At 34.6% G+C, this 12,706-nt stretch overlaps 2 protein-coding genes across 2 annotated transcripts; one reads left to right on the top strand and one right to left on the bottom strand.

The window, feature by feature from the left end:
* Nucleotides 1-11: 11 nt before the first annotated feature.
* On the top strand, nucleotides 12-3,386 carry SLD5 (DNA replication protein-like protein). The gene is made up of 6 exons (XM_048097472.2): nucleotides 12-348; nucleotides 1,819-1,941; nucleotides 2,050-2,132; nucleotides 2,200-2,309; nucleotides 2,895-2,970; nucleotides 3,057-3,386. Exons 1-6 carry the CDS (start codon nucleotides 178-180, stop codon nucleotides 3,154-3,156), a joined length of 663 nt encoding a protein of 220 aa, XP_047953429.2. The 5' UTR covers nucleotides 12-177; the 3' UTR covers nucleotides 3,157-3,386.
* Nucleotides 3,387-5,274: 1,888 nt separating this feature from the next.
* Nucleotides 5,275-6,100, bottom strand: CP1 (Ca2+-binding protein 1). Its single transcript, XM_089070247.1, has 2 exons — nucleotides 5,416-6,100; nucleotides 5,275-5,369 (listed from the first exon to the last, which is right to left on the bottom strand). The coding sequence occupies exon 1, from the start codon at nucleotides 5,876-5,878 to the stop codon at nucleotides 5,423-5,425; it is 456 nt and encodes a 151-aa protein (XP_088926373.1). The 5' UTR covers nucleotides 5,879-6,100; the 3' UTR covers nucleotides 5,275-5,369; nucleotides 5,416-5,422.
* Nucleotides 6,101-12,706: the final 6,606 nt, after the last annotated feature.

The following is a 12,706-nucleotide window of genomic DNA, read 5'->3' as shown; positions in this document are numbered from 1 at the left end:
TTCACCGCGAATCCCTGGTAGGATGGAACTCAATCCAACGGTTGCTGATCATCACAACTTTGGCGCCATTTCTATTCCCTTTCCCCGCTTTTCACCTTTCACTCCAACATAATTTAGAAAAGAAAGTAGAAAAGAATATACAATTTGTTTTGTTGGAGGAAGAGGAGATTTTATTCCATGGATTCAGGTGCAGGAGAAAGCTCTGCTGCCGACGACTACGAGTCGTTGATGTCGACCACCGACGCCGAGCTGCTGAAGAGCGCGTGGCGGAACGAGAAAGCGGCGCCGGAGATTCTCAATTACGCCGCTGATTTGGTGCAGAGGTCGCGCCAGCAGATCCAATTAATGGTGAGCGATAACTCTTCAATAATTCCAGACGCAATTGCCGATTTTGAAAGCTTTTTGTAGCTTAATTTCATTGGTAATAGGTAGAAATACTTTTGTTGTGGTTAATTTTCAATGGATTTGTGATTTTAATTTGGGCGCTAGGGTTGAAGGTTTTGTTAACTGAAATTAGTGGAGTTTTTGTACCTGTATTTTGCTCTTTCGTCTACTAATCGGTTTGCGGTCATGATTTTGTGTGATTCTGACTGTTTCAGTTGAATTCCTTTTCGAAAGATTATATTTTTGGATGAAAATAAACGCTATTTTTATTACGAAAGTATCAATTTAGTTTGCTAATTGATTGTGTTCAGTGTAAATTTGGGGCTTTTTTGCTTGATATATGCTATAAAATGGAATTGTTAAAATCAACACTGTGCACACCTGAAATTCTATTGAATAGAAAAACTGTGTTTGTAGTGCTTGATGAAAACTGTATATGTAGATTGAACTTTTTCTCGCAGACTCGCAGATGACAAGTTGATAACTCAAAATCTTTTCCTTGCTAAACATCTAATGTGTTGGACATTTGTGGGAATGATTTCCAAACTTGATTTCCTGCATGATGTTAACCATTTGTTTGAATGAGCTAATATTGCATTTTGAAATCAATAAATGATAGTACTATGTTTTGTGTGCATCTGAATCCTACTTTGGATATGAGATATGGAATGAATCAATTTCAACTTAATACTAATATCATTAATCAGCTTGCATTTAGTGATAAACTTGCTTTGCCAAAGAATATAACCATTGGTTGAGAGAACATCACTGAATCTTGAAATTTGAAATGCAGTGGTGTGTGGTTGATGTGCAAATCACTCATATTTTGGATATGAGATATGTATTGAATCAATTTCTACTTACCTATCTGCCTGCTTGCAATTGAGTGATAAACTTGAAATTTCTTGCAAATATAACCATCGGTTTGAAAGAACGGTCATTGAATCTTGAAATTTGAAATGCAATTATGTATGATTTTATACAATAATTCATAATTTTGATATGATCGATTTCTGCTTGATACCAAAGCCATTCTGCTAGCATAGAGTGGTAAACCTGCTTTTCTTGCAAATATAACCATTTGTTTGAGAGGACGGTTGTTGAATCTTGAAACACTGATTTATGGTTGCTTTTAAAATCATTCATATTCTGGTTATGAGATGTGGAATGAAACAATTTCTACTTTATATATCATGCTGCTTGCCTTGAGTAATCAGCTTTCTTTTCATGCAAGCATAACCATTGGTTTGAGAGAAAAGTTGTTAAATCTTTGAAATGAAATTGTTTGAGTAAATGATTCATATTTTGGATACGAGATATTGAAGTAATCTGTTTCTACTTAAATTTGTGGGTTGTTGGGGAATATCCACCCATCTTCTGTGGCTGTTGGTTTGCACTGATGAACTTTCGGCCTATACTTCACATTTTTTTCAGGAAGAAATGGTGGACGATTACATCAACGATGGTGTTGATCCACTAACAGTATCTCTTTACCAGATTGACTTGGACAGGACCATGTTCTTGTTGAGATCTTATCTCCGCACTCGTCTTCAAAAGGTGATACTTTGGCCACGCCTTAGTTACTGTTCAGAAGAATGTGGTTCATCTATCACTCGACAAGCAATGACATGCTTCTCGACTAACATTGTTGTTCCCTTGATGCAGATTGAAAAATACGTCTTCCATATACAGAAAACTGCAGAAGAATGGAATAGGCTTTCAAAGCAGGAACAGAAGTTTGCTTCAAGGTGACTTGTTTCCCTCTAGTGATGAGTCTTGCTCGTAGAATTCTCTGTTTCTAACGTTTAAGTGCAGGTTTGCTGGAGACATAAAGAATCATCTGGATCAGTCTGTGCTCTCTAGATTGCCAGATCAATACCAGTCCCATTTGAGGCAATCTGCAGCAAGTGAAGAAGACGACATGGGTGAGCATGGTTTATATGTTACTCTACTCTTCTCTTTTTCAACTCATTTGATTTTTCCTTATCGTGCACTTCTTTTCATTTCTTCATTCTGTCTTCTTATGGACTATAGCCTATAGGGTTATCATTAACTTATGACTTGAACACGTTTACACAAAAATATCATAATGAGAATAAAGGGGTAATTGTGCCTAAGCCTAACTACACAAACTTTCACCAATATTTGATTTTGCACATGAACTAAAAGCCCCTCCTCTGTTTACATGAACTTTGAATTGTTCTTATTTTCTCATACGGTTGTCAAAAGTTCGTGTATCTATGCACCCCCCAAGAAACTGTCATTTCAATAACTTTTCTGAAAAATAACACCGGTTCGGATAAAGACTCTGGCACTGGATTTCTGACTAGGCAGGCCAGAGTTTTTGCAAAATGCTCCAAAAGGTTGGAACTATAAGTTGATTTATCCCTCTTGCAGCACACTTCTTTTCATTTCATTTCATGATCTTCTCTCCTTATAGAATAACTCTACTACCATATGAAGTGATATGAAATTCTGAACACCCCTTTTCCACCTTCATGCTATGTTAGTTCCAGAGCCGCAGCTGGATTCCTATGTCGTCTGCAGAAGCAAGAAATACTTGGGAGCCTATCAGCTCGGCGACAGGTAATATACCAACTACAGTTTTTGTACTCAATTATTCCTTTTTGTAACTATGCTCCTTACATTTCTATGATCCACAAACATGACAGTGGAGAGGAGCTTATTAACATTGAAGCAGACGATTTGTATGCTTTGCCATACAAGTCTATAAAGCCTCTCATCGAGAGTGGCCAAGTCGATCTCGTTTAACCACCCGACCGCAGCTGCTGCCGCCCCCATGTGTGATAGTGAAGGAGGATGTTAAATTGCAAGGACAAGAACAATGCATCCAGCTCTTGTACAATGGCATTTGTTTGTCGTTGCACCTGTGTTTTTGTCTTTGTGATCGGCTGTAAGGTATGCAATACATGAATTATATACGGTTCAAGATTCGGGCACGTGTTATTTAGTTGGATTAAATCTGAAGTAAGTTTGTTTTATTGGATGGTGGCCTCTGAAATCTGAATGGCTCCAATCTAGTTTATATTTATAAATATAGTTTAATGTGAGTCACAAAATCAAAATAAGTGAACTAAAAGAGCCACTCTTAACAGTTTACATTTATTATTACTTATAATAATTCACAATCACGGATATTTTAACTTTTAAGTGAGTCATGAATTTATCTTGTTTTGCCTAATGAGTAATAAATTGATGTTATTTTTTTACAATTCATGACCAAAATTATCCATAAACGTGAATTAATAGTACTCCCTCCGATCCTAAAAATAGAAACTTATGAAATGACATGAGTTTTAATGCAAAATTAGATAAGAGAGATTAAAAGAAAAGTGCGGTAGTGAAAAATGAGTCATATCTCATTAGAGAGAGAAAAAAAATTCTTAAATATAAATTAAAAAGGGTATAGTTCCTATTTTAAGGGACAAGTGGAGTATTATTTTGTATACAATTCACAAATGCGAAGTTTCTTAGAGCATCCACAATAGATGCCCGATCGGCTGAGATTGGGCTCGGGCATGATCGGGCATCCATTGCAAGTCAAGGGCATGCCCGAGGATGACTGAGAGTTCGGGCTCCCATTGCAAGCCGATGACCGAGCCCGAGCCTGATCATTTTCCGTTTTTTATTTTTATTTTTAAATTATTTAAACCCTAATTATACCACTATAAATATTCCAATTTTCTTCACTTTTCACACACCAAACCTTTCACTTTCTCTTTTCTATTCTCTCAATATCTACACTTTTAACAATGGATCCGAGTCAATTCCCAAACCCCCATAATGTCGACGAAGATATGCCCATGTTTTAGTTTTAATGTAGTTTTTTTTTTAACTAAGTATGATGTAGTTTCACTTTTAAATTAAGTAATGTAGTTTTTTTTCATTTGTGGTGTTTAATATAATATATTTTAGTATTTTAGTTTAATTAAAAATAAAATTAAAAAACAATGATTTAAAATTGAAATGAAAAGTGGATAAGAGATAGGGCATCCACTAGAGTCCACCATTATAGAAAGGTAGATTATGCTGATGTGGGTCTTACTAGGTCCACTAGGGCATCCATTGTGAATGTTCTTAGTCCTATATTAATTTTATCAACAATTCACAATAGTGAAACTTTTACACTTTTAGTCATGAACTACGTTAATTAACGTCAAAATTGTCCACTTTAGAATTGATTTAGTCGACTGTGATTTCGAAAGTATCTTTTTTTTGGTTGAGGAATATCGACATATACCACGCACGCAATAATTTGCACAAAATCTTATGTTAAGTTTTGGAGGTTAATGAGCCTTTTATTTAACAGACTTTAAGTTTTGGGTGCATGTATATTGTCTTTGTTTTCTTTATTTATTTAGAGAATTTGTGAATTGATTTTGTCAAAATTTTGTAGGTATAGTTTTTAATGACCTATGAGCCATGCAAAAGGCCATAAAGCAAACATAGGGCAATTGATCTCTTACTCCGAATGTTCCAGAATCTTCCAAACACATATATGTGGCTCCTCCAACGCCTCAAAACAAAACGAGCATCTAGCAACCGCCCGTGACGAACCATCGAGGAATTCGAGGAATTCACAATTGATCAATTATTTTTTTCGTATAATGAATTTGTATCTCTCATCATAACCTTTAATAGTATAATTTTTTAGACAAATCACGTGTATATAACATCGAAAAGGATAGGAATAATAGGAATTCAATAAACTATAGTATATGATGAATTGAAATATTTATTTTCAATTTTTCATCCTAACGCAATTGGATTTTGAACCAAATAACGAATCCATATTCAATTAATATTGTGAAATATTCTTATCATCATTTCACGTACATCGAATTAAACAAAAAATCAACAAAAATAAAATGCTACACAATATTTTCTCATTAAAATCACGTATAATTAAAAATTTCCCTCCACAAACCCAACACACCTTAAATTAATTTAAAAAAAAAAAAAAAGTTACACTTTTCATTTTCAATTTTTCATCACAATCCAAAAAAAAAGGAAATTTTCAAACCGCGAGAATTTTAAGCAAACCCTCAAACGTAACGCCGCCGCTCTCATCTCCGCCGCCCAGCCGAATCATGGCCCGCACATCCTCATCCCGGGCCTCCAGCCCGGCCCATTCCAAATACACCTTCAAATCCTCCATCCCCACCTTCCCGTCCCCATCCTTGTCCATCACCCGAAACGCCTCTTCCATGGCCGAATTGGCTCCGCCTCTCCTCTTCCCGCCGCCCAAAACCCGCCGGAATTCGTCGTATTCGACGAATCCGTCGCGATTGGAGTCCGCGGCGGAGATCATCGACCCGATCACGTCGTCGTCGGAGCCGGAGATCCCGCCGTAGAAGGCGCGGAGGTCGGCGTGGCTGATGCGCCCGTCGCCGTCGGCGTCGAGGACGTCGAACGCCGAACGGAGATTCGATTTCTCGACGCTTCTGGAAAGCTCGCTTCCCGTTGGGCACATTTTGATTTATTGAATTTTATATTTTTTTTAAGAAAAAAACGAGAAGCGAAGGAAGCTTTTGAGAGAAGAAGGTGTAGTTTGTGAGGAAGGAGGGTTTGGCATTGAATCTCTATTTATAGAGGGAAAAGTGTACTTGGTTTGTGGGCTCCATTGATCAAAATTCTACCATACTCTTTTTTGTTTTTTCAATCAAACTACAATATGTTTACTTGGAAATATATGTGAGGTTGTAGTATTAAGGAGAGTATTAATGAAATTTATGATTTGATTGACTTAGTTTCCTAAATAGAGTATGAAAATTGAATGCATGTACATTTCCTTTTATAATAAATTGATACTAGTGTACATCGTAGCATCATTTTTCAATGCGATAAAATATTAGGGGTCTGTTTTGCTTTCATATCGGCCGCACACATCTAAATCATGATAATCTCATGTTATTTCTACATGGTAAGGAATGGAATGTTGATCCTTTTACGGTTATATTTTTAAAAATTACTAATAAATAAATGTTTTGAACTATCATAATTTCGTCGTTTTTATAAAAATTACTAAATTTTAGTAATTTATTTTGTCAAATGTCACACACCTTAATTTCTCCCGTGCATGAAAGGATTTCTGTTATCGGAAATCGGCTTCTGAAGACATGATTTTAAGAATTTAAATAGTTTAGATAATTACTTGTATGATTGTCTCAAATCAAATAATAATACTCCCTCCGTCCACAAACAATAGAACTATTGTTGTTCGCCACGGATTTTAATGTAGAATTGGTAAAAGTAAGAGAGATGAGGAGAAACAGTAGGTAAAGTAAGAGAGATAGGGAGAAAAAGTGAGTAAAGTATGAAAGAAGGAAGAAAAAATGGAATAAGTATGAGAGATAAACTTTTCATTTTTAGAAAGTGATCTATCTTTTTATGACGGTCCTAAAATAGCAAAAATGATCTATTTTTGGACGGAGGGAGTACTATATATACTAACAAAATTTGGAAGGTCCAAATGTTTGGGCAGCAAGTTTCGTCATTTTATAACATAGTCGCATGTGGAAAAGAAATCTTTGGTAGGCGTCGCATGACGTGTGCGCTGACGCCATATTTAACCTCCAAAATATTGATCACCACTTAATTTTATTTGTCTTTATTGGATCATTGGATGTATATGTACACCATTTCAAATGCAAATTTTGATACAATCTTTTTTTTTCTTTTTTTTAGTAATATTCTTAAAAAAAATAGTACTACTCCATTCCTCTACTCTTTTGCTCTTTGTTATCTTCCATGTCCCCCTTGATTTCCCATTGTTATAAAATTAGTCTGTACTCCTTTGAAAGTGAATCATCTATATTTATAAAAATGAGACATGATTAATATCAAGTTCACAAATAAAGAAAACAAAGATTCTAACAATCCTACGCACATATGAGTTGGAATAATCATGAAAATTTCCACATGTAAGCTAAAGAAATGTATCATCAACTCGTGTTTACTTTGCTACTAGTCACTAGATACAGAATTGGTTCAATAATTGATCTTTTCAATAATCATATAAATGGAAAAGATTATTTAAATTTGTATAAAGAAGACATAATCATTACTAAATCAATATAGAATAAGAATCAAAGGTCCCAACTTCCACTAGTTTGCTATATAATATAGGATTCATGATTCATTAATTTTTTCTATCTGTTTTTAGTTAAATGAGAGTATAATTTAAGAAATGAAAATTCTATTAAATGCCCAGAGATTTAAAAAAAAACACATGATAGGACAGTTTCATTAATTGATAAGTAGTATTTGACAAAGTGGAGAAATATCGAAAATTCCACAATTGATTTGACGTCACGCGACTTTGTTTTAATCACCCCGTTGATTAGGAGCATCATTTACTACTTTGCTAAGACTTATCTTTCTATTGTTTTAACTTTTTATAAAACGACATGCCAAAACTCTCAATGAATGGTGGAAAATTCCGAATGTGGACATAAAGGTGTTGGAGAACATTTACTTTCAAAATTCTATTTTATTGGTCTAGAATTTATCCTCGAAATCAAATAAACATCGAAATTACGCAAATACTATACATGCTATCAATTATATTTTGAATTATTTAAAACAAATATGCAAACCATAAACTATAATGAAAAAATGATGTGACTCAACGTCATTTGCACAAGATAAAATTCCCCCTCGGTCCATAGGAAAATGTATATATTTTTTCTATTTTGGGATGTCCGCGATTTAAAGTCTCATTTTTTTATTTTATTATAAAATTAATATCATATAAATGAGGTCCACTTTTTACTAACTCATTTTTATAATTTTTCTTAAAAATATCAAACAATTTCTTAAAATTCATATTGAGAGAAGAGTATTTATGGCGACGAAGGAAGTACCTAAGTTTAGATCCAAAACCGATTGGATAACTAATTAATTTCAATTATGATATTTCTGCATTTTTTATATTGATATCATTGGTAATAAGGAGGGGAGATGGGACTAGACCACAAAATCGGTGCTATCCGGCTGGTGCGTTGCAGGGGTCTCGGTCGGGGTTCAAGCCGCCGCAACATTCCCATAGCGTCCATTTAAGGGTCCATGTGCGTTGTAGCTCGTTGGACTCTACCACAAGGTGAGATGATGTGGTGAATTGAAAGTGATAGTGAGATATCGTACAATTTTTATATCTTAAATCTTATTTATTGGAATAAACTATGCAATTCATTTCCAATTTCATTCAAAAACATATTCTCAACTTTATTCTTCCAATCTCTCAAATGGATTTCAACAGTCTTGATTTCCGTCAGCGAAAATCGAAGTATAATTTAAATTTTGAATCGTTTAGATAAATAATTATAGATTCCTTCTCAAAACAAATAATTGTACAAATCTCAAAATTTGGGAGGTCCAAGACCAAATGTTTGGGCAGCAAATTTTGTCATTTTATAAAAAATAAATCTTTGGTAGGGGATGAATGACGTCTGTGCTGACGCCTCAAGTCAATCAAAATATGCAAAGTTACTCGTGACCATAATTCAATTTGTCCTTTTATTTCACTACTCTTTCGTGACCATAATTCAATTTGTCCTTTTATTTCACTACTCTTTCGTGAATGAACCAATTTTCCATCAAAATGGAAAATTTGGCACAATCTTCTTCTTTATGGAGTACTCCACTAGTCTATTTTCGAAACATCTTTTAATTAAACACTTTCAAATTAAATTAAATTTATTAATAAAATGCTATGGTTTCACCTTTTGTTTTATATGTTTTATTTTTAAAACATTATTTATTCATTAAATACTTGAAACTGATTATTTTAATATCGGAATAAGAAAATAAAGGAATATAAAGAAAAAATACTTATTTTAATAAAACACGTAGTTTTCGATATTGTTAAAAGATGATATTTTGTGCATGAATAAGACCATTAAGGAAAATTTAAAATTTTGCTATTTAAAATTTTAATTTTAAAGTCCATGAAATAGACTAGAATTCGATCAAAATTCATGATTTAATAGATATTAACTCTATTTAATTATGATAAGATTATCTTAAGCTGAACTCACAGCACAGCGTACGATAGTTAGAAGTTTTTTTTTTTTTTTTGAATTCACATCACTCATGTTGAATTGTTTCTTAATTATGCTTTGTAATTTGTAAAAAAAAAAAATTCTGTGATGGTCCTATAATATTTCAATTCGTTGTTCTTCATTGGAAGTTTTTAGATTCGTACCTAAAATGTTGTCCACAAAACATGATTTTTAGCAACACTGTAATTTCCTAACTCTTTCAAATAAAACAAGTCCAAAAAAATATTTCAAATAAAAAAGGGGAAAATAAATAAAGAAAAAGAAGATCTAGATAGCAAAACCGAAACTCCTCTACAAATTAGTCTAATTGAGTTATCCTAGAAATAAAGGGTTGAAAATTACAAGCTGCATAAACAAATCAGGGAACAAATTAAAATAAATAAAATCAGCTACACTTTTACAAATGAATAATTTGAGCTTCTAATTGATATGGTATGTGTAGTAATACATCGTTACGTATAAGTTAATTTTGTTGTTATTAACTCATATAAAATAAATTCAACGTGAAAACCTCTGTTCTTTAAATTTGATTGTATTCCTATCCGTAGTTTTTCGTGTATATTTTACTTTTAAATTATTTTAAAAATCGTACTACTTCTTAAATTTATCTTACCACTGTTTTAATAAGTTCAATCAAGTCGGTTTTAATTTATTTTTTTCTTGAGTCGTTTTTAAGTGTTTCATATTTTTACCTTAATATCCTTGATTTTAGTAGATATATTTCACATAGATTAATTATTATTATTATTACTCCAATTATTTGATTATAGCTAATAAGATGCATTCAAAACTCAAATAAGTTGAATTAATATATTGCGCGCATGCTCATCAATGAGAGGCGGCGGACTTTGGCGGAGAAGCGGTGGTCCAAAGGGTTGGGATGAGTAGTGGGGATGGCGCCGCCCTCCCTCCCAGGGGCGGATTTACGTGGAACAAAAGAGGGGCAATTGCCCCACCTCATGTTTTTCATCCCGAGTATTTATATATCTATTTCTAATTAATTTTAATCTTCTACTAAATGCCCCTTCTTAAAATTTTAAAATTCCTTCTTACGCAAATTTACCCCTTTCCTACAAATATCTATGATACAGTTACGGAGAAGGAAGGTGAGGCGGAGCTAGTGGCAGAAGAGATACCAACGGAGAAGACTCAAGATGAGCAGCAGAATGAACGACGAGCAGCAAGGCGCGGGAGAACGGTGGAAAGGAAGGAAAGGCCGCGGAGGTAGCAGAGAACTCCAGCGCGTTATAGAGACTTCTCTCATTAGTTAGTTAATTAAATATTTGTTACTTTGAATTATTATTTCTTTTCTTTAGTATTATTTTTTGTTTTGAACTTATTATTGGGTCGAGCATATTATAAGCTCCATTGCGGGTTTTCTTTGTTGGTTCTTTCCCGAAATGCACAAGAGAGTCGAACCAACCCTAGGGTCCTTAGCACTATAAATAGGGGTTCTTTATTCATTAATAATATCAAGAAATTTACCCCAAGTTTATCTTTCGTTTATTTTCGTTATTTGCTCTCCAAACCCTTGCTAGGGTTTCTGCCGTAGTTGCTCGACGGAAATCTCTTCCGCGAACGGACCTAAATCCTACCGATACGAGTTATATCGTATCATTTGGTGCTTTCTGTTGAACTCATGACGTCCAGCAGCATCAGTACGAGCGTGGTATCTATGGGGTCGTTTGGCATGTCCTCCGGCGCGACTACCTCCGAGGCGAACTCGAACACGTCGTTGACAACTTTGACATCACAGGTAGAACGCCTGACCACGGTGGTTGGCCTGTTGGAATCGCGGCTGGTCGCGGATCGCGAGCACAAAGTTCAACTAACGTCATCACGACCACCCCCAGCACCACCATTTTTTGGCGTATTCCCATCAGCAACAACAATCCCTCCAATCCAACCGACGGTGCTGCCAACAACGTGTTAGAGTTTGTATACTAGAAATCATGTTTCGAGTGATTGAATGTATAAGTTAACTTAACAAAGTCTAAGTCTTTGTTTTAGTAGACCGATTGTGGGGGTCGTCCACTTTAAGGTAACACGGTCAGTTCTAAACAAAGAAAAAGATGAATTTCACAACCTAGATGGAATTTGACTATCCATCGAGAAAGGTTGCAATGTCAGTCCGCATATTTCTAAGCCTTACTGAAATAAGATGACATTGGTGTGGTATAACACTGAACGGATGTAACAGCAAGACTTGTCCTTGGGCTATCTACTGAAAGGCGAGGTCTTGATAAATATTTGTTTCTTAATCAATGTAGGTTAGCATTGAGCATACGGTATTGATTATGCACTACTTTGACTTATCAAATGGTGCGGGTTTTTCGTAACCCAATTATCCTGATATATTGGGTAGTGGTGATCAATATCTAGCGGTGCTAGGATTGCTATTATATTGAATCGTGCGCGAGCTGAGTCTCGTTTGATAATGTCCTCAAGAGGAGCGCGAAACAAGGTTTTATTATTTGGAACCTAGCTAGTTGGAGTTTGATTACTCTATGAATAATAAATAAGCGTTTCATGCTAAGTTCACTCTTGGAATTAATAAGAAGTTAATTAATTAAGTCAATAGCAGACATTAATTAATTAATGGACATTTTAATCTTAAGCGCGGGAAATGAAAGTTAAACGGAAACCCGGATTACTTGTAATTTCGGATTTGGATGGGGAGAGTTCAATATTACTTCTGTAGTGGCTGCTCGTAATATTCCAATTATAACTTATATTAAATTGTGGGTTCAATTTAATTAGTAAAAAGTAAATTGAATGAGCTCATATCCAAAACCTTCCATAGATCTCTGTCTAGGCCCAAAATGAACTTAATATAAATAGGAGAATAAAGGAGACAGAAAGAGACAATTTCATTATTTTTGTAATTTTCGAAAATTTCAGCCTCCCCAGCTGTAGGAATTTTTGAATTCCACTCCTGTTCCCAAAAGGATTTCTTCTGTCTTCTTTATTTATGTCCTAGTATTTTAGTAAGATCAGCCCACACTGATATTGGAATACAGTTCGGGAACCAGAGAAAAGATTTGTGGTCTAGTATTCAAAGCATCACGAAGATCAGCCCATACTGATATTGGAATACAGTTCGGGAACCAGAGAGAAGATTTGTGGTTTAGTATTCAAAGCATCACGTGGAAAAGGAGCTAGCCATCTTCAATTCTTTGGAGAATTAATTAGGTATTTTTCTGCTCCGTAGAAAAGCATGTTTTAGGTTTCAAAATTCT

The sequence above is a fragment of the Salvia hispanica genome, chromosome 4 (genome assembly GCF_029641045.1).
Source record: "Salvia hispanica isolate PSC_SH4W2 chromosome 4, Shi_PSC_v1, whole genome shotgun sequence".
NCBI lineage: Eukaryota > Viridiplantae > Streptophyta > Magnoliopsida > Lamiales > Lamiaceae > Salvia > Salvia hispanica.
The sequence above is the reverse complement of the archived record's forward strand: the minus strand, read 5'-3'. Positions and strand labels throughout refer to the sequence as shown.